A 24,197-nucleotide genomic window follows, 5' to 3' on the forward strand; every position below is an offset into this window, starting at 1 on the left:
AGTCGTTGGTTTTCTTCTTACCGAGCCAGAGCTTTCTTTCCGAGTCAGATAGGCCAAGATTGATTTAGCTGACCGAGTCAGAAAAAAATGTCTGACCCGACTCGGTCAGACGCATACCAAACAGGCCCTAAGTCAATCCCGATTAGTGAGCATGTCATCATAACTCACCTAAAAAAATAAAAAAATAAAAAAATAAAAGAAATGGTGAGAGTGGATTCTCTCTCTCTCTCTCTCTCTCTCTCCATTTATTTTATAAAAAAATAAAAGAATTATCTTAAAAAAATGAGACTAATGTTGATATATTTATTTGAATTTTTTAAAAATAAAATAGCGGATTGGGTTTAGTTGTTAACATAGATAAAAGTTTATGATTAGATCGTCCGATATACAGTGGACGAGCAGACCCGTGGTTTACGTGGCCACGAAATATCCTTGTGCACACCAGTGACGAATCTAGAACTAAAAACCACATGGTTTCTTATATAAATAAAACTGAAAGAGGTGGGTCTTTTAGCAAAAATAGATAGATCTACATATTTTCTTTATATATATATATATATATATATATATATATATATATATATATATATATATATATATATATATATATATATATATTTGTTGTATTAAAAAAAAGTAGGTCCTAGGACCTACCTTCAACAAGCTTAGCTACGCCTCTCGTGCACACCATCCCTTCCGTTCGTGGTTGGGCGTGGTCATGCTCAAATGTGGTGCAGACAACGAATGTAAACGATCAATTGGGTTTGAGTTTCAATATGTTGTCGTTCAACGGTTAATTGCTATAATTTTTTTAATACTGTATAAAACATTACTTATATATAAACACAACAATTTAACAATTTATACACTCAAACCATTCTCTATACTTTCTATCTCTAAAACAAAAATACATGGATTTCTTTAAGAATTTTGACTCAGATGACGACATAGAATTCATCTCGACCTTCTTCAACGTTGTGCAACACATTCACAATGAAGAAAGTTCGAATGTTGCTCGTTCAAGCGCGGTCGTCAATCGTGATCGCCAAGCCGCACACGACTTATTAGTATGTGATTACTTTGCCGATAATTATCTTTACAATGATGACTCGTTCGAACGTCATTTCCGTATAAATAATGCTATATTTTTACGTATTAGTAACGCTTTAGAGGCCCGTTATGGTTTTTTCAAACAAAAACCTGATGCTAGAGGAATAATGAGTTTTAGTAGTATACAAAAATGTGAGGCTACGCTTAGGTATTTAGGATACGGTATAACATTTGATGCATCTGACGAGTACTTGAAAGTATCCGAGATGACCGCAATTGATTGTGTAGATTGGTTTTGTGCATGTGTGTATGATGTTTTTCACCAACAATATTTGCGTAAGCATACTTAAAGTGATCTTGAGAGATTATATTCGGCTCATGAACAAAGGCATGGATTTCTGAGTATGCTTGGCAGTCTAGATTGTACGCATGTGGCCTGGGGAAAATGTCCAACTGCATGACATGGTCAATTCACTCGAGGATATATAAGTGACCAAATATAATCCTAGAAACTGTCGCATCTCAAGATTTGTGGGTATGACATTCGTTTTTTGGAGTTGCAGGGTCTAATAACAGCATTAACGTTCTTGGTAAGTCTCCCCTTTTCAACAATATTTGGACTGACGAAGCACCTGATATGTCGTTCACGGTGAACGGGTATTCATACAAATATGGTTACTACCTTGATGATGTGATATATCCAAATTATTCTACACTTATGAATGCATACTTGGTTTCTCGAAGTGAAAAGACAAAGTTATTCACAAAAAGACAGGAACCAGCGAGAAAGAATATCGATAGGACATTTTGAGTCCTCAAGCAGATATGACATGTAGTGAAATACGCTACACGACTTTGGGATAAGGATAAAATTAATCGAATGGTCAATGCATGTATTATAATACATAATGTGATCATCGAAGATCAAGGGCGAGCGATTTGTACATATGATCCGGGCGACATAGTCATCCCAATTGAAGAGTTTACACCTGGAACGACCGAATTTTTAGCACGAGTTGTTGAAATTCATAATAGTGAATCGTGTTTCAAATCTTCGAGAAGATGTCGCAGATTATTTGTACGAGCTCAACATGAACGAAGATTAGTGTTTTTTATTATAGTTTTTTAAGTAATGTAGTTTTTTAAATAAATGTAATGTTTCTTTATTGAATGAAAAACTGATTATAAATTTTCTATGTTTTTTTTAAGTTGTATTTTTGAATTAAATTTAATTAAAAAAAGTTGGAGTGTTGTGTTTGGTGGTATGTATCTCATGATTAATGGTTGTGAGTATACTGATAATGTGGCACCCACAACTATAGTGGTTAGTGGTGGGTATTAGGGGTGTTCACGGTCCGGTTTTTTCGGTTTTTAGGTCAAACCGAAGCCAAACCGTTACTAATGGTATCTGTCAACCAAAAACCGAAGCCAAACCGTTGAAAATTTAAAACCGGACCAAACCAAACCGTTACTAACGGTTTGGCTCCGGTTTGGTTTCACGGTTTGGGCTTTTTAGGCCCATTTTAGTCGAGTGACTTGACGACATGGCGTGGTGTGGCAAATGGAAACAATAGAGAAAACGAGAGAAACAAAGCCTTTGCGTCTTTGCGAATTGTATACTCGATTAGGGCAAGCTGAAACGAATCAGTGAATCATGAATTCACGGTTGCTTGGAGGTGGACTATTAATTTGGGCTTCATTTACCAATTACCAGATCACAAAAGAAACTACAATTAGGTTGTAATAATTAAATATTGTTGGTTTTAAAGTTTATTATTTGTATATAAAAATTAATATATAATACAAAAAAAATCAATTACATATAAAAAATTTAATTAATATATATACAAGTCCTACGGTCCGGTCCGGTTTTTATACGGTTTGAAATCTTAAAAACCGTAAGCCAAACCGTTCAATACGGTTTGAAAAGTTTGAAACCGCAAGCCAAACCGTAAAGAAAAATACAAACCGTAAAACCAAACCAATGAGCGGTTTGGCCGGTTTCACGGTTTCAAACCAAACCGCGAACACACCTAGTGGGTATAAAAGATGACCTTAGTTAGGTTGTGTATGTGGAAAATAGAGAAAATAGTTTTTTAAGAGCACTAGGTGTGGGCAACTAGATATAACACTATTTGGCGCCACATCACATGCCACCTCATCAACGGTGTTATAACACCAAGTGGGGAAATGGTCACCATGTTGTCTGTGTTTATTTGCGTCCTGAATGTCAACAACGTGATGCAAATAATCTGTTGTTTCTGGTTGAAACTGAACGTGTCTGGGCTCCGTTGGGATATAGTGTGCAATATTTCGCCCTTTATCTTCTACTACCATGTTATGATACATGCATACATGATATATCGTAGAGTTTCTAAATCCAATGGTCGTGTTGCATGTTCGATTATATGCCACTTCGCCTTCAGCACTCTAAAGGCACATTCCACATCCTTACGTGCTCCTTCTTGTATTCTCTTAAAAAATTTGTCTCGTTCTTCAACGGGGTGTCAGAATGCCTTCACGAATGTGGAATACTGAGGATATATTCCATCTATAAGGTAATACCCATATTTGTATTCGTTTCCATTCACCGTGAAATGAGCATCCAAGGCTTTTCCATTCAAAAGATAGTCGAATATTGGCGACTGATCAAGAACGTTGACGTCGTTGTTGGAACCCACAACCCCAAAAAATGCATGCCAAATCCATAAATCTTGAGAAGCAACAACCTCTAAAACCAACGAAGGTGATCCGTGATGACCACTTGCGTATTGCCCTTTCCATGCTACCAGACAATTTTTCCATTTCCAGTGTGTGCAGTCAATGCTTTCGATCATTCCCGGAAACCCATGGCGTTCTTCATGCGCCGCATACAATTCTTGCAAATCATGCAACGAAGGTTTCCGCAAATACACGTCTCCAAAAGTTTCAACAACACCCCTTGACAATGTATACAAACTCTCTCTTGCGGTTCTTTCGGACATTCTCATATAGTCGTCCATGGTGTCGGGTGACTCCCCCATAGCCATCAAACGAATGACCGCAACATATTTCTGCAATGTTGTAAACTCTCGTCTACCTCTAGCATCATATCTTAATTCAAAAAATTCCTACCTAAACATAAATTAACTACAGTTTAAAAATATATTGCATATATTGTAAAATTAAGGAAACATGTAGTACATTTTTATTTATTTTGTATAAAAGTATAGTAAAGAAGCGATACCGGCTTTCCAAGGCGTTGGCGATTCGTAAGAACACATCCCTACTCAAACGAAATTTTCTTTTGAAGTCCTTCGCCCCGTATACGCAATTATCCACAAAGTAATTGCGATATAGATGTTCGTGTCCTTCCTCGCGATTTATGTTTAACATCGCACGTCTTGTTAGTAGCGGGGCTGGGTCTAGTTGTAGCAGGTCAGTAGTGTAATAATGATACATCATCCTAAAGAAAATATCGTCATTTGAATCATCGGACGAGTCAAAAGGATCCATATTATTTTTGAAAATAATTGAAAGTATGTAGAGAGGAGAAGAGAAAGTGTGTGAAATTTTTTATAAAATGGTAGGTATTTATAGGGTAAATGGTTTTTTTAATAGTTAATTTTTTTTAAACCGTTGCCATTTAAACGTTGTTAAACGTTTAAATTTCACTCGTTACATCCAATTGCGACAGCCACGGGATTCACCCTCGACGAGCAAAAACGAATAGGGGGGGTGTTTCCCCCGTCACGACGCCGTTAAGGCGTGCCACGTCAGCACCGTTGCTTTTCGTTTGGCCCATACCACATGCTCTAATAGATATTTGGGTTGGGTTGGGTTGCGAACGAGGATAGTCTAAATGATGTAGATATAACCAATGCCAATTTAGATTTTGACATATATTGCAAGGTAGTGGATAATAGTGATTTATATTGAAGACTCCAAGGGTGAATTAGACATGTCGAGGGAGGCACCGAGGTTGTAGTTTCCACCAATAACATCATTTAATTTGTTGCCGGACAATTTCTCCTGTCATCATCTCATGGGTATATCAAATGGTTTCTTACCTAACAATATTAGATGTTGTCTACATTTCTTAAAGTCAAAGGATTAAATCTCATCTGTGACATTTGTGGATTAATAAGTAATTAATGAATAGGTTAGATATGTTTTTTTGAAACCGACCAATATATTAATAATAAAAATAAAACAGGAGTCTAGACCCCACTAGCAAGGAGCTAAAAAAAGGGAAATGAAACAAAGAAAAAGTAGAACGAAAAAATAGGAGAAAACAAAAAAGGAAAACTAAAGATTACATGCCAATATGAGTGGTTAGATATGTCATTCATAAAAATCATCTCATGGGTATAAATGTCAAAGACACAACTACAATACCGATTCAAGACAATTATAATGGTTTGACTGATAACCATAAGAAAATTATTTATCGAAATAAATTAATCACTACACATAAAACTATTCATTGTGGTTGTTTTGCAAGGGTACAAGGCTAATATATAAATATTGATACATCCTTTTTTTTTTTTTTTTTTTCTTTTTGATAAAAAATACTCTAAAAGTTGAAAAGAAAAGTCGAATAATAATCTCCATGGAACTTTTTGAAAATATAACTGCTTTCTATAAAAATATAATAATAAAATCGGATATTAACAGTGAGTTTTATCTTATTGGCTTTATATGTTAATAAAAAATTAAAAATGTCGAATATAATCACATAAATATAAATAGCCGATAATAAAAGAATTTCAGTGAAATACGTTACCTATTTCTCTCCATTAACCTTTTAACCCGAAGCATATTCCCAGCTTTCTCTATGCTCAGCTTTGATCGTCAATTCTTGGGAATTTCAGTCGCGATAAACTTTTTTCTAGCTCGATTGTCTTCCAATCCACTGATTCATTTCTTAGATTCACTTCTTTATACCTTACAAATGAGATTTTTTATTCAATTTCTGGCAGTGAAGCCTAGGTCTTGCCGCTAGATTATCTTCTTCCATGGCGATCAGAGGCGTACACTTCAAGTGGTACGTAATCCTATAGTAAATTTCATCATACACATTCTGCATTTTGTTGTTTTGTTTTCTGGAAAAGAGTCTGGTTAATTTGTTATAATCTCGAAAATTCTCAGGTACGATGGATTCTTCCTAATAATGCTTGCGTTTAGTATGTATCCTTTTGTATCTTAAATGAAATTCGGATTGAAATTTTATTTTTATCGACGTATAATATGTTCGAAGGTTACATCGGAAGGAGTGATTGAGTATTGATTTCTGTTTATCCTCCGTGCGGATTCGAACATGTAATCTTCATTCCCCTGGTAGTTCAGTAGACGCGAACACTTGCATTTAATCTGCGGTGCACAATAAATTTACAAATTGGTTATACTTAAGGGAACGATTCAATGCTAAAAATTTTTTACACAACTGTATTCATTAGTTATGTGATGATTAATATACTCTTTCAAGGATATTTTGTTGTTTTCTTTACGACTGTAATCAAACAGAGTTATGGTTCTATTGAGTTGGAGGCGCTACTATCTTTGTAGATTTCCATTGCATCTGTGGATAGTGGTGGGTAAACTTGATATTGTTTGGTTAAATCTTGCTTAATTGCAATTCTAGAGCCTGATTAGTGTCTTTGTTTATTTGGATTAGGTTGATTATAGTGCTGTCTTTGTTTTTCGCTTGTTAATGTTTGTAGATAATGGTCTTGCAGCTGGAATGGGATTGTAAGTCCTTCTAACTCTCAGCAAATAGTATTATTTCTGAATTACTCAACAATGATAACTGTAAAATTTGATATCTCAATGCTATGCATTAAGGATAACACAGCTTAAGATCAAATTTCTCAATCTCATAGTTGATATTTCAATTATTTTTTTAAATGATATAGGGATTTTGGTCGAAGGCAAAGAGATGTTTGTTTTTATGGAAGAGTAGTAGTTCTATCAATTCTGTATGTAGTGCTGTATCCGTTTCTTTGGGCATGGAGTGTTACAGGATCTATATGGTTCAATTATGCACACGCCTGTGTATGTGCGTTGTTTTTGTTTCTTGTAATTAACCAACAGGATCCATGTTGTTGTAAATAAAACTTTAAAAAAAAAAATTTTTGTCCTAAATTCTTGCAGTTACCTGAAAAGAATCAGAAATGGGGCTTTCTTGTGTGGTTGATTTTCAGCTACTGTGGACTTGTCTGTCTTGCTGTCTATTCAGTAAATAAGGTATAATCTAAACTCCTATTGTTTGTGATTGATTTTATTTTAATAAATCTTCCCCCCCCCCCCCCCCCCCCCCCCCCCCCCCCCCTTTTTTTTTTTAATATAAATTCTCGGACCTCTTGTGCAGTGGTTAACAAGAAGAAAAGCTCATTTGGAACGTGCTCAACAAGGGATCCCTATATCCGGTATTTCAGAATATGGGGTAACCTCTGTTGTTCCTTTTATATTGTCTTGTTAATATCTATATAATTGATTGTGCTAGATTCATTTCTTGGTATGTTCTTGTCTAAATAAATTGGGTCGTTAAACTATTATGATATTATGTTCAAAATCTTATAGTAAGATATTTGTCCTACGTTTCTTTGTTTTTTGACCTGGTCAACCCTTAAATACCAAATGTATATCTTGCTAGGTGTTAGTCGACATGATCCGTCTACCTGATTGGGTATTTGAAAGTGCTGCTCAAGAAATGAGAGTCATGGAACAAGATGCCACTCCACATCATCCAGGAATCTACTTATCTGATGCTCAGGTTACAAATAATCTACAACAGAAAACCTTATTTTAATCCCATCATCTTATTTGGAGTGCAATCATGTATCAAATGAGTTTGGAAGATTACCTATAAACTAGGAGATTTTACACAATCTGCATTAGTTTTTGTGTTAAATGCAAGAAATAGCAACATGCCTTCATTGATTTGTTTATTAACGCATCTTACTTTCATGTCTTCCTATTATGGCATTATACTTGTAAAATGACTAAAATCTACACAATAAATGAAAGTACATTCCTATTTCTTGAATTAGCTCTTAACTTGTTTTGTATTCTAGAGTGGCTCACCAAATAATCCATATCTCCTTTTTGTCATGTAGAGGCAAGCAGTGGAGATATTAATTCAGGAACTTCCACTGTTCTCTTTGAAAGCTGTTCCAACTGACTGCAGCGATTGTCCAATTTGTTTGGAAGAGTTCCATGTCGGAGATGAGGTAGCATTCCTTCTACTATATTTGGGATTAAATGCTTAGAATAGCAACACACTTTCATTGATTTGTTTATTACATAATCCTACTTTCATTTCTTTCTATTACAATCTTATACTTTGACACTCGTATCCAATTCAATCTCATCCAAATACAAAAGCAATTTCATCGTTACAAATCCAATATAAAGAAATGAAAGCAGGATGCTATTTTTGAATTTATCCTTAGATTTTTTAACATGTTTTTTTTCAGGTTCGTGGGTTGCCTTGTGCTCACAACTTCCATGTGGCATGCATTGATAAATGGCTTAGATTAAACATAAAATGCCCTCGATGTCGGTGTTCAGTTTTTCCCAACCTCGAACTTCATGGTCTGCCAAATATACCACCTGATCCCAACCGTTCATCAACAACTTATCATTCACAAAGTCAACCTATCAGCCAAAGCTACCTTTCCAGAATGCAGAGCTTTCTCATGCCAATCCGTTCCGGAAATGCAACATCCTCCTCCACCACCACCAATTCCGGCCCTAGAATCAGTAATGATTCCGATGTTGCTTTGGAAATCCATTGTGGGAATGAAGCATCCGACACCAATTCTGACCCTGGAATCAGTAATGATTCCGATGTTGCTTTGGAAATCGCTGAAAATGGAGGCCAATCATCCGAGAGGCATGATGTAGACGCTAGTAAAGAGCGTGTACAATGACCTTTTTGGGTAGTCCTTATAGAGTTGCAATTTTAGAAACAATTTTTTCAAAGGTATGTTTTTAATTACTAAATAACCCAACGGTTAAACTTAATAAATTTAGCTATAAAGGAAACATGTCCAACAATTTAAAAGTATACATCGTTAATTTAATCATAGTTTTTGTAAATTAAATACATAGTATTTCCTTGGCTTTCTCTATTAAGTCGTTCTTTCAGTGCTCTAACATCTTAATTCTCTCAAGATTTTGCATATGTTTGTTCACATCTTCTGTTCTGGGAATCCCGCATATGATCTTCACTTTTTCAAATATCAAATCTTCACACTTTAAAGCTGCAGATTTACAGGCCCTGATATTTCCTGATTCAGGAAAACCATAATAAGAAATGTTACTATTAATAATACATCATGAGACAACTGAAGCTCATGAAATGATTAAATGACTTACCACTAAGATCCAATAGATTGAAAACCACAGGGCAATTTCCTACACTCCTGACCATTGTAATTGCAGCCAAAACTTTTTGATGTTCATCCCTTGAAGCTCTTATAATGCACACTTTCGTGATCGGATTCACATATTTGACTGCATACAAATACACAAATTTATAACAATATATAAATGCTGCTTTTTGTTACATAACAAGTTGTTATGCATTGGACTAACACGGATAACAAGGGGACAAAAGACGTGAATGCCCTCCTCATACCTTGTAATGATCCTAGTGAAGAGGCAAGGCCACACTCGCCAAAGTTGAGGAGAATGCTGTCTTTGATTGCTTTTGAAACATTATGTTGGCTAAGAATAATGGGATCATCTTTTGAAATATCTTTATTTGGATCCACAGACACCTCCATCACCATGTACCTATTTTTAAATCCCACCATGATGATTTCTCAGCTTCTTAAACCTACAAAATCAAACCCAGTTTAACCACAACTTCAGTTCAAAGTTCAAAATAACACTGGTTTTTTGCAACCACACAGAACAAATAGTTACATACAAAGTCGTAAATGTTCAGAAAGGATTTGCTACGTTCATCCAAGAATAGATGATGCATAGCTAAAATATTGAGCTCCCTAGCTCGTTAAATTGTTTGTAAACAAATATGAACAAATCAGCATAGAGGCATAACTACAAACAGTTGGCATGCTTTGCTTGGATATGATAAATTCAGAAACAGGAAACATAGATACAACAGCACATAGCAAAATCTGAAATTGATTTGTGCTATAAACTGATAATTGGCAACATATGAAATTCATTTGTGCTACATTGTGGCATAAAACTCATTCATTAACATACGTCATGCATACATAAAACATAAAACTTGAGATGAATTAGTTATGGTTTATGGATTAACAAATCAACAGATGACATACATGCATAAATGTCAAGTTAATGTCAAAACTAAAAAATATTAAACTGTTAATCAAGCTAATGTAAACATCATTTATCCAAACAAAAAAGAAGCTATCTTAGTCCTAGTCCCAAACTCCAAATTACTTGACATTACTTGCAATATAAACAAATGTGGATATGACCTAAAGATTAAACGTTCTTGAACATAAAAGGGACATTTAGTATGAAACAAATCTCACCAGAAACATTCTCTACTTGTAACACCTGTACTAAAGTTTAATGAACTGTCAATTTTTTATCTACATATTTAGGCTTTTTTCTTTTACCTGAATTGGCACCTTTACTTACAATCCAATTCCAGTAGATAATCCCATCAAACACTATTCACTTTCTGTTACTTTACCTACTCTAATCTGTTCTTCAGGATCAAAGCCACAGGTTTGCTCGTGGCAATGTTTATGATGGTCTAAAACGTTCTAATTACAGTAAGTAAGCTCAAACACTCATCAAAGCAAGAGGATTACTCATGCGTCTTGAAAGACTAGAACAAATCTATAAACACAGATGCAAAACATAATAGAATTGCAACGAACTCACTTAGGAATTTTCTCGAACACCTAATATGCAATGCAACGTCTGTATGGTGAAAGGATACCTTGCTACCTGGTTGAATCACTGATACTAAAATAATGAAAATCACGATTCGCTAATGTCAAAACTCAAAAAGAATCAATCCAAAAAAAACAAAAATGAAATCGCAGTAGCAATTTAAGAAAAAAACAAAAACTTGCTGGAAAGATGAAACAATGACAGAGAAGAAGGAGAAATCGATAATACCTTGTACCTGGTGATGGTGAGAAGGTGAAATCGCATATACTGAAAAAAATCGGAGGTAGTCGTTGAGACGATTGAGAAGTCACAAAACGTTATTTGCTGGAGATACGAGGGCAAGAGTAAACTCGTCTTTTTATTCTTTTCCCTCCCAATCAATATCATGTCATAAAGGGGTTATTCTGTAAGACACAAAATTATAGGGGTCTATTGTGATAAAAATGATGAAAGAGGAGCCCACTGTGGGCATGTTGAATTTGTGACAGTGATCAGTTTTGTATATTATCCGGCGATTTTATCCACACACCCCCTGACTCCCACCCTCCACAAACCCTAGAAATCCTTCTCCCAGAAGCAGTAGAAAAAGAAGAAGAGAAGACAGTGCACAAGTGCGAGGAAGATATGGCGGTTGCGAATGCTTATTGGGCTACAGGAACTTTAGTCCCAAATATCCCCCAAATCAGACCTCCTATATCTTCTTGTTTCGATTTGTCTGTTGCCAAGAAATCTTTCAGTCTGAGGTTCGTATCGGGTTCGTGTAATGCTCTAAAATCTTCGCCAATTCATACCCGTTGCCATTGTAGCAGCACCAGCACTAATTCCGATCATGCCAGTGCCACCTCTTCGGATTGGGATTGGAATACGTGGACTCGTCATTTCTCCGAAATCGAGCTTGCTGAGCGTTCTGTTTCTCTTCTTCAGGTGTGTTGATATATATACTTTTGCTGTTGGTTATCCGCCCTATGCCCGTTACACTTGCTTATCGTTGTTGAATTGTCAATATTTTGTTGTATGTGGATTTGATTAACTGAAGATTAAAACTATCATGTGATGATATGATGTTTTAGTTCTGAAAGGTCGTCTCATATGGCTAAGGATTTGGAAATTATACTTTCTAGTTCATTGTCTGATAACTCCCATGCTCATTTATTAGTTCCCTCTGATAGTCCTATGATTTGGGTGTTTCTGTGTGATATAGAAGTATATGTTAGTTTGAGCTTTTCTGGAGCATACTACATGTCATATGATCTTTTGGTTCTTAACTGTGTCTGTTTCAAGTTAGCATTTTTCTTTCATTAAGTATGGTTAAAATTAGAACTTAAAAGGATTAATGATTTCAATTATTGGTATGTTACAAGAAAATGCATGGTCAAAAGTTTGGTGTTTTACTCATTCAACAAGTTTCCATGGCTTGCAGTTTCAACTTGAAGAAGCAATAGAGAAAGAAGATTTCCAGGAAGCTTCAAAGTTGAAAAGAGCTATAGCAGAAGCAACATCCAAGGACAGTGTTGCAGAAATTATGTCTGAGTTGAAGGTCAGACCAAAGTCAAATGAGTAAGAAAGTTATGAATATGTACAAATCTCTGTTCCTCACTGGTCTATTCTTTGCAGACTGCAATCCATGAAGAACGTTATCATGATGCTTCAAAGCTGTGTAAAAATACAGGAAGTGGGCTGGTAATATTATTCAGCTCATCTTAATTAAGGCCACTAAGTAAGATTAGTTTATATCATAATTAATAAATGATCACTAACACTTTCAGGTTGGTTGGTGGGTTGGCTATTCAAAAGATTCTGATGACCCATTTGGAAGACTTATACGCATAACACCAGGTGTAGGCAGATTTATTGGCAGAAGTTATAACCCAAGGTATGATTATAAGAATGTTAAAAAAAACACAGTATTTTTCTGCATTCAATTCACATAATATCTACAAACTACAGTGGTGATGTTTGTATATTATAGACAATTGGTGTCTGCATCTCCTGGAACTCCACTTTTTGAAATTTTTGTGGTCAAAGAGACTGATGAAACATACACCATGCAGGTAGGTAACTTACAAATCATAACATTATCTTGATTTATCATTTCTTTTATAATTAATATTCTTTTCCTTTTCATAGGTAGTGTTCATGCAACGAGCCAAATCAAACAACTCAAAAGCCACAGCTCCATCCATGAAAGGGACATCAATGGCAGATATTGAGAATTCGTCTGTAATCGATGTGAAAGTGAATGAAGAAAAGCCTGGTAAAAATGATGGAAAAAGTTTAAATTTTGAAGGAGACACCGAGGAAGGGATAAGAAGCGTGTTAAATTTTCTTAAAGACAAAATTCCCGAATTAAAAATAAAAGATTTAAAGGTTATGAAAGTGGATGTTGAAGAAGTAATGGCAGATGATGATGATGATGATACTGTGAATCAGTTATTACAAGAAGATGATGAGAAAACAACTTCAGATGAAGAAGAAGACTCTGAAGACGAATCTGAAACAAGCGATGTTGATCTTGATGTGGGAACAAACAATGATGCAGCAGAAGATGGTAAAAGTTTAGATATGAAACTTTTTGTTGGTGGGGTTTTACACAACAGAGAGGATACACCCTCAAAAGATGAATTTGTGCGCGTTCCTGCTGAAATAGACGAAATGAAAAAAGACTCATTTGTCCTTCATGTCCCTGTTAAAAGTCATGATTCTGATAGTGAAGAAAGCATTGCATCTAAAGTCAAAATGGCTGCTATCGCCAGCCAAGGTGTTTCTGAACTTATGCCTCCTGATGTGGCCAAGGCTTTATGGAGTTCTGATAAAGTTTCTAGAAAGGTAAGCCATGAGACTAAATGACCGTTTTACCCTTACATTTCAAAGAAAAATAGATTGAGATTGATATAAAAGTGTAGGTGTCAAGGGATGTTCGTGAAATTGTCAAGTTTGCTGTTAATCAAGCAAAGAAGCGTGAAAAATTGTCAGAGTATACAAATTTCAGTCGGATCACCACATCCAGAGGGGATCTAGATCCATTTGATGGTGAGTCAGAGTCTCTTTCTATCTTTCAAAAATGTCTAAAATACCCTTTTGTTAAAACGAATTGGTTTTTATATAAATAGGTCTTTATGTTGGTGCATTTGGGCCATATGGGACCGAGGTTGTACAATTAAGGCGTAAATATGGCAACTGGAGTGGTGCAAATGATGTTGAGTTTTTTGAATATGTTGAAGCTGTGAAGGTGACAGGCGATTTAAATGTTCCTGCTGGCCAGGTTAGTAATTTTTATTTTATTCTTGGCAACTTTTTTTTTTTTTTTTTTTTTTTTTTATATATATATTTTTATTCTGTAATTGACAGTTTTGACCTTAGGTGACATTCCGTGCCAAACTTGCAAAAGGGAGCCACTTTTCAAACCGTGGGATGTATCCAGATGAATTGGGAGTGGTAATTGTGGATATACATTTCTGAATTTTAACCACATTAAGTCAAAAAAAAAAAAAAAGTCAAGTTAATTGATTCAAATGGTATCTTGTTTTTAGGTTGGAAGCTACAAAGGTCAAGGTAGGATTGCTGAAGTTGGTTTTACAAATCCAAGATGGGTAGAGGGGGAACTTCTCCAACTCAATGGCAAGGTGAATATCATATTTTCTGACACTAAACATGAAATAAAATAAAGTGAAAAGGTTGAATTTCATTTTCTCCCAAAATATAATTACATAAATCAAGAATTTTTGATTACTTTTTGTCAGGGTATGGGACCATATGTCAAAGGTGCTGACCTTGGTTTCCTCTATGTTGTCCCTGAGCAAAGTTTTCTTGTGCTATTTAACCGTTTGAGACTTCCAGAATAAGCACGATGGCGCCTCATGCTGCTAGTTTTTGATGAGAGCTACCCTACCCCACCCCACCCCCATCCACACCCAATCAACAATGTAGCTACTAAAACTTCTTTTTCTTCTCTAGTCATACGTGTTAGTATATCTTAAAAAAACGCATATATATATTTTTCACATAGAGAATATAATTGTTGGCCTGAAATTTACTTAGATATTTTGACATTTGTGTTTGATTGAGATTGTTGGTGGGATTTCTGGGTCCCACGAATTTTATTTAACAATGAGTGTTGTATTATTAGAGGGTTGGTTTTTTTTTTTAAAAAAAGTTGATATGATCATGCACAGTTGTAATTTCTATGGGAAAATAGCTTTAAGGAAAGGGAGAGATGGTGGGGTCATTGGTGTGTTTTTTTTATCGCCTAATTCTGCATGCTGATATGTATCCAATTAGTGATTATTTTACTACCATAGGTGTGGTGTATTCTTACTTGATTTGCTTTTGGAGTTAAAAGCGATAAAGATAAAGGGGGCAGGTTTTGTTGAACAAATGGATCTTTATGATAAAGTAGAATAAGTGGATGCTGATGCTATCTTTTTTACTTGAGACACAACAAAAACAAATTCTGGGAATTTTGTTTTTTCAATAATAATTATAACAATAATAAGAGTAAGTATAATACAATGCTTTTGATTTGATGCTATCTTTTCATAAGTTTTTTGTTGCTTTTTTACTGACTTAAATTTTTTAAAGCCAAATTATTTTGGAGGAAACAATAGCAATAATATTGGTGTATAAAGGGGTGTGAACCCACACTTTTTGGATAAAGTGTTATCAGTAATTGTGAGATTTGTTGTAGTTGTTAATGGTGTTCAATTTAAATTGATGTCTTGTGTATTAACCATGATTAAAGGAGCTTGTGAGATGTGTTGTAGTTGTTGGTACTTAATTAATAATCGCAAAATTTTGTTAATGGGATGTTTAGGTGTATGTTTGAAAACCGATTATATGATATTAAATGATCTATTGTATTAAAGCAGTCTGAATGGGATAGTGTCAAGATGTTCTTGTGTTGTTTTAACTTTGAACTAATAATAACGAAATACCCATATATCTGATTGTTAAACTAATAACTAAAATGGTTTGAAAACACTTTTCTGAGAAAAAAAAAATGTCTTGTGAAGTGAGCAAAAGTTAAGATAATTACTATAGGTCTAACTTTGATTTACTATTTTGTAACCAATTTTATTGCTGATGATTTGCAATTGATTATCTGAGCTTTTGATTTTGAAAATTTAAATAATTACTACAGGTCTAACTTTCAGTTAACTATAAACATAGGTGTTTTCAAAACATTTGGGTGTGGCTGTGTGTGGTACAAAACTTTTAGCTTTTAAGACTAAACCTCGTTTGCTAGCATGTAATTTATTATTTATTTTAAAAAAAAACTTTAAATCTAAAAACTATTTCAATTGGTTTTTGGAAGGGTTTTTATTATTGTAACATAATAAAGTTTGGTCATTTTACCTATTTAGTCACTCAAGTAACTTTTCTTGTACAATAAACCATTAAATTTAAAATTTATTGCACCATTATATGACCTGATACATGTAGAGCCAGTTATTTTTATGATGTGACGTTTTAAATTAGATTTCTTTATATCTTTTAAGGGCACCTAACTTTTGTATGAGTCAACAATAAACACTAACTCAAGACCTTTAACTCCGGTGAGAGAAGGGTGGTCGTGAACAAGATGCCAAGGGTTATAGGTGATCGTATTGTAGCGATGTTTGAAGATGAACAACCTAGCTTAGGGCTAGGAAGATGCCATTATGATTTTTTGTTTTTGTCTTTATGAACATGGGTTTGATTTTGGATGTGATCCTGATTTCTTACCTAATCACAATTCGAGTTTGATGAAATTGTTTATGTCCGCAAACCCACATTGCCATCTTAGAGCTTTCTTCCAACTTCGACTTTTCATGGCTTTGCACCCATTAATCCTTCTAGTTACTACAGAGGTCGCTCAACATCTTCAAAGAGGAAGTCCTCCTAAATACATCTGCACAAACAATTATGAAAACCCATATTTACACAAACATCAAAAACCCAAAAGCTCGTGATTGGCGATGATCACTCTAGTGCCAACGACAATTAAAGGATGGGAGAGGCTAGAGGAGGGGAGAGGCAGAAGGGATCGGTGAAGATGAAGAAAAAGAGGGAACCGGATGCAGACGGGATGATAGGAGAGCGATTATCTAGGTGTTTTTTTTTTTTTTTAATATAAGTTCAAAATAAATAATTACCTATATTGACAACTTACTTCAACATCACATGTGACAACTAAGAATAGTGACTTAGAAACCGATAAATATTGGAGTGGTTCCCATATATAACAGCTACAATGATACTTTAGGGACTAATTGCAAAAAAATAATAATAAATAAAAATAAAAATAAATAAATACTTGAGTGACTAAATATATAAAATGACCAAACTTTATTGTGCTACAGTAGCATTTTCCTTTTTTGGAAAGTTGTTTTCAAAACATTAAGGATATGTTTTACACAAGATTTGTAACATTCGATTTCAGGTATGTTCTTGTTGGTCCTTTAAGTTTGGAATTTTTTTGCGAAAATGGTCCCGTATGCGATGGGCGTACGTTTGGTACACTTAGTGTACATGCACGTTTGGAATCGAGGAACTTAGCCATGTATGTTGGGCGTACGTGGTGTATGTGGGGCATACGACAACCAAGACCAAACCCTAATTTTTAGGGCATGAGCCCTATTTAAACATCATTATGGCCTTTGGACACTTACCCTCATAAGCCTCCACTGTTCATTACGTCCCACTGAAGTCCTAGTTCATCCTTTAAGTGTTCTTGAGCTTTGAAGTGATTTTTGTGGCATTTTGGTGTGTTTTCAAGGAACATGTAGACCAAGCATTTCTTGAGGTTGAGCTTCTAGATCTAGAGTCTTCATCAACTTAGGGAGCATTTGGAAGATATAAAGTTCTTACGTTGATGGTTCATTTGGATAGTTAGAGTTGAGGGCTTGTTTATGAGCTTTACTTGGTCCTATGGCTTCTCTTTGTGAGTTTGGACAACTCCAAGAGTTAGAGGTGTTAGATCTTCGTCCCTTTGTTGTTATAGATGCATAAAAATGTCATCTTGATGGTTGTTATGAGTCCATGAATGAATTTGAGTCCTTAATATTTGCCTTGATGGACAAAAATGGATGTTGGGTTCCATTAAGACATGCTAAGGGTTAAAGTTGCCAACTTTATGTATTAGAAGCTTATAATGGACAAGATCTGAAAGTTGGACCGAATGGCTGAAGGGATTAAACACTAAATGACTTAAGTTGGTAAGCAGCCCAATACGTTGGGCGTACCAAAAGGTACGTTGCGCGTACTGGTGGTCGAAGTACACCAAGCATACACTGTGTATGTGATGCATACACCTCTCAGTAGGGGTGTCAGAAAAATCCGAACCCAATTAACCCGACCCCATCCTTACCCAAATAAGGTAATTAGGGTCGGGTTCAATAGGGTTACAATTCTAAATTGGGTTATTCGGGTTAACCCGACAAACCCGATTTGTAGTTAGGGTCAGGTTTAGTGTTGATGTTTACAAAAAAAATCGGGTTTCGGGTCAACGCGAATAACCCGGTTAGGAATTCACAACCTTTACATATTCCACTGCTCTCTACTTGAACAGTACAAAAAGGCTGTAAACCCTTTGAAAATGTAAATTTTTGTGACTCTAGAAGCATACGAGGGTCAAGTAACTCCCATTTGTGAAGTTGAAGTCCAAAAAGATATAAAACCTCCACATCTCAAAAGTACTGGAGCGGTTGAGAAAGTAAAGATTTTATTTTGATAGTTATTTCTACTTTAAACTAACTATAAACATGAATAAACTTGTAACGAACCAAATTTCACGTCCAAAAATTTTGTTTTAAAAACATTACTTTAGAAAAACGTTAATAGTTAAAAACATTGTTTGATCAAACCATAACAAAACGTAAGCCATGTCTAAAAGTCAAATCATACAATCATCAAAATATCAGAGTATAAATCCCAAAGAATCCCGTAAGTGCGGAAACCCGTGTGTGTGCATGATGTGCTGCTACCGCGCCGGCTCCTTCCCCTTCGACGAAGAGGTACCTGAAACCAAAACTATAAACTGTAAGCACAAAGCTTAGTGAGTTCCCCCATCGTACCACATACCATACAAACACATAACACACATAATGCCAGGCGATTCTGGGGTGCCTGACTACCCGGTACCGCCATTCTGGGGTGCCGACTACCCGTGTCAAGCCATTCTGGGGTGCTGACTACCCATGTCAAGCCATTCTGGGGTACTAACTACCCATCGGTCCTAATAACCGATCCTCGGGGACTAGTCCCCTCCTACTACCACTATCGCATATAACATAACAGGCCAGCATGCAAACATATCATCACGTACTGTCAGACATTTCTGGGGTGTCTGACTACCCTCCGGTCCTAACAACCGAACTCTACTATTATCACATATAACATTTCATGCTAGCATATAACATATCAGGTAGTAGCAACCTAGATGATATCACAAAGACAATCATCTAACATACGACTCCTATTGGTGGGCCGGCATTGTGGCCGTAGACCCACCGCTACTGGAAGGTAACTCACCTCGAATAGGCTGCTGGTCTGTGTGGGAATTGACTGTCTACTGCTGCTGCTAACGTCCCCCGACTATAATTCCCACAAAACGATCAGTCAAACACCGCTAGATGTTCTTAGGGTAAAATGAGCCTTTTACCCCTTACCAAGTCAAAACCAGGTCAGAGTCAACTTCTAGTTGACTGGACTCGCCGAGTCCTGCGAGTAACTCGCCGAGTCCATCCCTCACTGATCCGGTCCCACTCACCAGGTCCCTCTTTTCACTCACTGAGTCACCCTTGACTCGCTACCCGGGACTTTGGGGCCGACTCGAGTCCCAACTCGCCGAGTCCTGCGAGCAACTCGCCGAGTTCCTCGAGCAGATCCCCTGCTCGCTTCCAATCCACACCAAAACGCCCCATTTGAGGGTTTGGGGGTTTCGGTACTACGTTATACAGTTAATTCCGTGCACAGGTACGAAGGGTTGAGCCTTCGACGCTTAAACCCCTCGTGTTCTGTGGATGTTCATATTACTCGCCGAGTTTGAAGAACTACTCGGCGAGTTCCAGGCAATCTTCATAGGTCTCGCCGAGTTTGTTCATCCAACTCGCCGAGTCGACGACCATCTTCATAGAACTCGCCGAGTTCCACTTTGGGACTCGCCGAGTCCTTCGACCCATTTCCTGTGTAGGCCATATCTGGGACATGCAACACTTCCAGACCACAAATCCATGGTCCTAGGGCTCATTTACCACGTAAAGTTATAAACTTTACGTGCATGCATGGCCCTATGAGCTCAAACATGCACTTCCAAGCTATACAAGAGGTCCTATACTCAAAGGGGACTTCCACTACCTCAACCACAGAGACTTTATGCTACTATGAAGTCCAAAAGGTTCAAATCTGAAGTCCTTGCAGAACATTAGCCATAAACACATAGAGATTTAGGTTCTTAGGGCTTAAAACCTCTTTTCTTAGGGACAAAAAAGGGGACTAACGAGCTAAAGATCAAGTTAGGGTCTTTTCTACCTGAATAGAAGCCCTTCACAGAGTAGATTCCGGATCTTCTTCCCTTCTTGCACTCTTCAATCTTCTCCTTCTTCTCCTTAGCCCCAAACCACCTTCAAAATGCTAACAATCACCCACAAGGACACAAAGGAGGCTAGGGTTTCATTCTACAGGTCTCCGGGAGTGCTAAGGGAAGTGGAGGCTGGGTTAGATCGATTAAATAGGGTGCAAACACCCGGGTTAGGGTTTAAGTCCAAACAGGGTCTACTCGCCGAGTCTATCGGACCTACTCGTTGAGTAGACCGAGTAGATCCCACGTCTAGTACCGCTTCTACTCGGCGTGTCAGTCCTTCAACTCGCCGAGTCCAAGGCTAATTATGCAAAATAAAGAGATTTAATAACCAAGAATACATACCAGGAATCAGGTGCTACAAATCTCCCCCACTTATTTTAGACTTCGTCCTCGAAGTCTGCTGCTCGATCCTAAAACAGCTCGGGATAGTGCTCCATCATCTCGTCCACCGGCTCCCAAGTCCATTCTGAACCCTTGCGGTGCTGCCATTGCACCTTCACTAGCTCCACCCTCTTGTTCCTCAAATCCTTCGACTTCCTGTCGAGGATTGCGACTGGGCGCTCAATGTAATTCAGGCTGTCATCAACCTGAATGTCCTCTAACGGTACAACCGTTGAATCGTCCACTAGGCACTTTCGCAGCTGAGAAACATGGAAAGTGTTGTGGATCTGGATGAGCTCGGCTGGCAGATCCAACCTATACGCCACCTTGCCCACCCGGGCTACGACCCTGAACGGTCCGATGAATCTCGGGCCCAACTTGCCCCGCTTCCCGAATCGAATGACGCCTTTCCAAGGCGACACCTTCAGGAGAACCATATCCCCGACCTGGAATTCCAAGTCGGATCGACGCTTGTCGGCATAACTTTTCTGCCGACTCTGAGCAGTCTGAAGCCTGCTCCGGACCTGCTGAATCCTCTCGGTCGTCTTGAGCACCACTTCGGTGCTCCCCAAGACTCTCTGTCCAACTTCACCCCAGCATATCGGGGTCCTGCACCTTCGTCCATACAACATCTCAAATGGAGGACGATCAATACTCGCATGGTAGCTGTTGTTGTAAGAGAACTCGACCAAGGGAAGATAGGTATCCCAGCTACCACCGAAGTCTAGCACGCACGCCCGCAGCATATCCTCCAGGGTCTGAATGGTCCGCTCGCTCTGACCATCCGTCTGTGGGTGAAAGGCGGTGCTAAAATGCAGACGAGTGCCCAACTCGTCATGAAATCTCTTCCAAAATCTGGAAGTAAAACGCACATCCCTGTCCGAGATCACCGATACCGGCACCCCGTGCCGCACCACGATCTCCCTGATATAGATGTCGGCCAATTTCTCGGTCGATATGCTCTCCTGAATCGGAATAAAATGAGCACTCTTGGTCAATCTATCCACGATGACCCAAATCGAGTCCACTCCACGCGCGGTCCTGGGAAGCTTTGTGATAAAATCCATCGTGATATCTTCCCATTTCCACAGTGGGATATCCAATGGTTGCATCTTGCCATGCGGTCTCTGATGTTCGGCCTTGACCTTCCTGCAGGTCAAACACCGCTCGATGTACCATGCCACATCCCGCTTCATGCAGGGCCACCAATAATCTAGACGAAGATCCCTATACATCTTCGTCGCCCCGGGATGAATAGAGAATCGGGACTTGTGCGCCTCTTCCATCAAAGTCTGGCGCACACCTCCGTGATACGGCACCCACACCCTACGGTGTAATGTCAATAGTCCTCGACTATCATAATCTAAGGAGGAAACCTGACCCACCACACGCTCACTCTTCCGATGTTCCTCCTTGATAGCCTCCTGCTGAGCCTCCCGGATTTGCTCCAACAGTGGAGTCACCACGGTCATCCTCATGCAAACGTCCCTGATCGGCGCCGCCTTGCGGCTAAGCGCATCGGCCACCACGTTGGCCTTCCCCGGGTGGTAAAGGATCTCGCAATCATAATCCTTCACCACATCCAACCACCGAGGCTGCCTCATGTTCAGATTCGGCTGATCCATGAGATACCTCAAACTCTTGTGGTCCGTGTAAATGGTACATCGAACCCCGTAGAGGTAATGTCGCCAAATCTTGAGGGCAAAAACCACCGCCCCCAACTCCAAATCATGCGTCGGGTAGTTCGTCTCGTGAGGCTTGAGCTGCCTCGAAGCGTAGGCAATGACATGCCCCCTCTGCATCAGTACCGCGCTCAACCCAGAAATGGACGCATCACAATAAACCACAAAATCCTCTACGCCTTCTGGCAGGGCTAAGATTGGCGCCTCGCACAATCTCTGTCTCAGCGTCTCAAATGCAGCCTGCTGCTCGGGCCCCCACCGAAAGACCACGACTTTCTTCGTCAGCCGCGTCAGGGGAACGACTATCTTGGAGAAATCCTGAATAAATCTCTGATAATAGCCTGCCAATCCTAGGAAACTCCAAATCTCAGATGGAGACTTCGGAACTTCCCATCTCATCACGGCCTCGACCTTGGCCGGATTGACCAGAATCCCGTTCTGGTTGACGAGGTGTCCAAGAAATTGCACCTCGCGCAACCAGAACTCACACTTGGAGAACTTGGCATACAAGCTCTCCCTCCTCAGGGTCTCCAACACCTCCCTCAGGTGTTCCTCATGCTCCTCCTGAGTCTTGGAATATACCAAGATGTCATCGATAAAGACTATCATAGACCGATTCAGCATCGGTCTGCACACGCGGTTCATGAGGTCCATGAACACGGCAGGAGCATTGGTGAGCCCAAACGGCATCACCACAAACTCATAGTGGCCATAGCACGTCCAAAACATTGTCTTCTGCGCATCCTCCTCCCTGACCCTCATCTGATGATAACCCGGTCGCAAGTCAATCTTGGAGAACCAAGATGCTCCCTGAAGCTGGTCAAAGAGGTCATCAATCCTCGGGAGCGGATAACGGTTCTTCACCGTTACCTTGTTCAGCTCCCGGTAATCTATACACATCCGATGCGACCCATCCTTCTTTTTCACTAACAGGATCGGGGCTCCCCAAGGCGAACTGCTCGGACGAATAAATCCCTTGTCTAACAGCTCCTGCAGCTGCGTAGACAACTCCTGCATCTCGGGAGGAGCCAACCGATACGGTGCTTTGGCTATCAGAGCCGCACCAGGAACAAGGTCGATCCTGAACTCCACCCGCTGCTCCGGAGGTATCCCAGGTAGCTCCTCCGGGAAAACATCTGCAAAATCTCGAACCACCGGAACCTCGCTCACTGTCGCCTTGCCCGCCTCCCGGGTATCCATCACATACGCGACATATCCTGCGCATCCCTGCTGAAGGTAGCGCCTGGCCCTCACGGCTGAACATACAGTGGGTACACACTGAGGCTTCTCACCATGAATCACTAATTCTCCCCCGCTTGGGGTCCTGACCCGCACTAGCTGTTGCGCGCAATCTATCACCGCCCCATTAGGGCTCAACCAATCCATGTCAATGATCACCTTGTTCCCGCGCAACGAAATGGGAACCAAGTCTACCAAGTAACGCTCCTCAAACAAACGCAGAACGCAATCTCGAAACACCATCGATGCTCGCACCGATCGATCATCAGCAATCTCTACCTTTAAAGGGCAATCTAACTCGCCCGAAGTCTCATGAAACTTCTTGCTAAGCGCAAGAGAAACAAACGATCGGGATGCACCCGAGTCGAACAATACATGAACTGGGATGCTGTTCACATGGA

At 38.7% G+C, this 24,197-nt stretch overlaps 5 protein-coding genes across 12 annotated transcripts; 3 read left to right on the top strand and 2 right to left on the bottom strand.

Moving 5' to 3' along the window:
* Positions 1 to 911: 911 nt before the first annotated feature.
* LOC111913604 (uncharacterized) lies at positions 912 to 1,861 on the top strand. Its single transcript, XM_023909331.1, has 2 exons — positions 912 to 1,386; positions 1,614 to 1,861. The coding sequence occupies exons 1-2, from the start codon at positions 912 to 914 to the stop codon at positions 1,859 to 1,861; spliced, it is 723 nt and encodes a 240-aa protein (XP_023765099.1).
* Positions 1,862 to 3,557: 1,696 nt separating this feature from the next.
* On the bottom strand, positions 3,558 to 4,073 carry LOC111913605 (uncharacterized). The gene has a single exon (XM_023909332.2). It carries the CDS (start codon positions 4,071 to 4,073, stop codon positions 3,558 to 3,560), a length of 516 nt encoding a protein of 171 aa, XP_023765100.2.
* A 1,734-nt stretch (positions 4,074 to 5,807) lies between these two features.
* Positions 5,808 to 9,164, top strand: LOC111913540 (E3 ubiquitin-protein ligase SIS3). Of its 2 annotated transcripts, XM_023909250.3 has the most exons (10): positions 5,808 to 6,076; positions 6,181 to 6,219; positions 6,556 to 6,622; positions 6,707 to 6,780; positions 6,945 to 7,083; positions 7,183 to 7,275; positions 7,400 to 7,474; positions 7,685 to 7,804; positions 8,148 to 8,261; positions 8,508 to 9,164. In XM_023909250.3, the coding sequence occupies exons 1-10, from the start codon at positions 6,048 to 6,050 to the stop codon at positions 8,961 to 8,963; spliced, it is 1,206 nt and encodes a 401-aa protein (XP_023765018.1). In that variant the 5' UTR covers positions 5,808 to 6,047; the 3' UTR covers positions 8,964 to 9,164. The 2 variants fall into 2 exon arrangements, with proteins under 2 accessions (XP_023765018.1, XP_023765019.1); XM_023909251.3 differs by lacking the exon at positions 5,808 to 6,076 and having other exon boundaries at positions 6,193 to 6,229.
* LOC111913541 (probable ribonuclease P/MRP protein subunit POP5) lies at positions 9,048 to 11,314 on the bottom strand. 6 transcript variants are annotated; one of them, XM_023909255.3, is made up of 5 exons: positions 11,164 to 11,306; positions 10,924 to 11,001; positions 9,674 to 9,874; positions 9,412 to 9,549; positions 9,048 to 9,323 (listed from the first exon to the last, which is right to left on the bottom strand). In XM_023909255.3, the coding sequence occupies exons 3-5, from the start codon at positions 9,849 to 9,851 to the stop codon at positions 9,178 to 9,180; spliced, it is 462 nt and encodes a 153-aa protein (XP_023765023.1). In that variant the 5' UTR covers positions 9,852 to 9,874; positions 10,924 to 11,001; positions 11,164 to 11,306; the 3' UTR covers positions 9,048 to 9,177. The 6 variants fall into 6 exon arrangements, with proteins under 6 accessions (XP_023765023.1, XP_052625362.1, XP_023765022.1 ...); XM_052769402.1 differs by having other exon boundaries at positions 11,171 to 11,302; XM_023909254.2 differs by having other exon boundaries at positions 10,924 to 11,007; positions 11,164 to 11,294.
* A 98-nt stretch (positions 11,315 to 11,412) lies between these two features.
* Positions 11,413 to 14,976, top strand: LOC111913539 (protein EXECUTER 2, chloroplastic). 2 transcript variants are annotated; one of them, XM_023909247.3, is made up of 11 exons: positions 11,430 to 11,859; positions 12,356 to 12,472; positions 12,550 to 12,615; positions 12,702 to 12,808; positions 12,905 to 12,986; positions 13,063 to 13,761; positions 13,839 to 13,965; positions 14,046 to 14,197; positions 14,296 to 14,370; positions 14,466 to 14,558; positions 14,676 to 14,976. In XM_023909247.3, exons 1-11 carry the CDS (start codon positions 11,560 to 11,562, stop codon positions 14,775 to 14,777), a joined length of 1,920 nt encoding a protein of 639 aa, XP_023765015.1. In that variant the 5' UTR covers positions 11,430 to 11,559; the 3' UTR covers positions 14,778 to 14,976. The 2 variants fall into 2 exon arrangements, with proteins under 2 accessions (XP_023765016.1, XP_023765015.1); XM_023909248.3 differs by lacking the exons at positions 14,466 to 14,558; positions 14,676 to 14,976 and having other exon boundaries at positions 11,413 to 11,859; positions 14,284 to 14,370.
* The last annotated feature ends 9,221 nt before the right edge of the window (positions 14,977 to 24,197 follow it).

The sequence above is a fragment of the Lactuca sativa genome, chromosome 1 (genome assembly GCF_002870075.4).
Source record: "Lactuca sativa cultivar Salinas chromosome 1, Lsat_Salinas_v11, whole genome shotgun sequence".
NCBI classification, from domain to species: domain Eukaryota; kingdom Viridiplantae; phylum Streptophyta; class Magnoliopsida; order Asterales; family Asteraceae; genus Lactuca; species Lactuca sativa.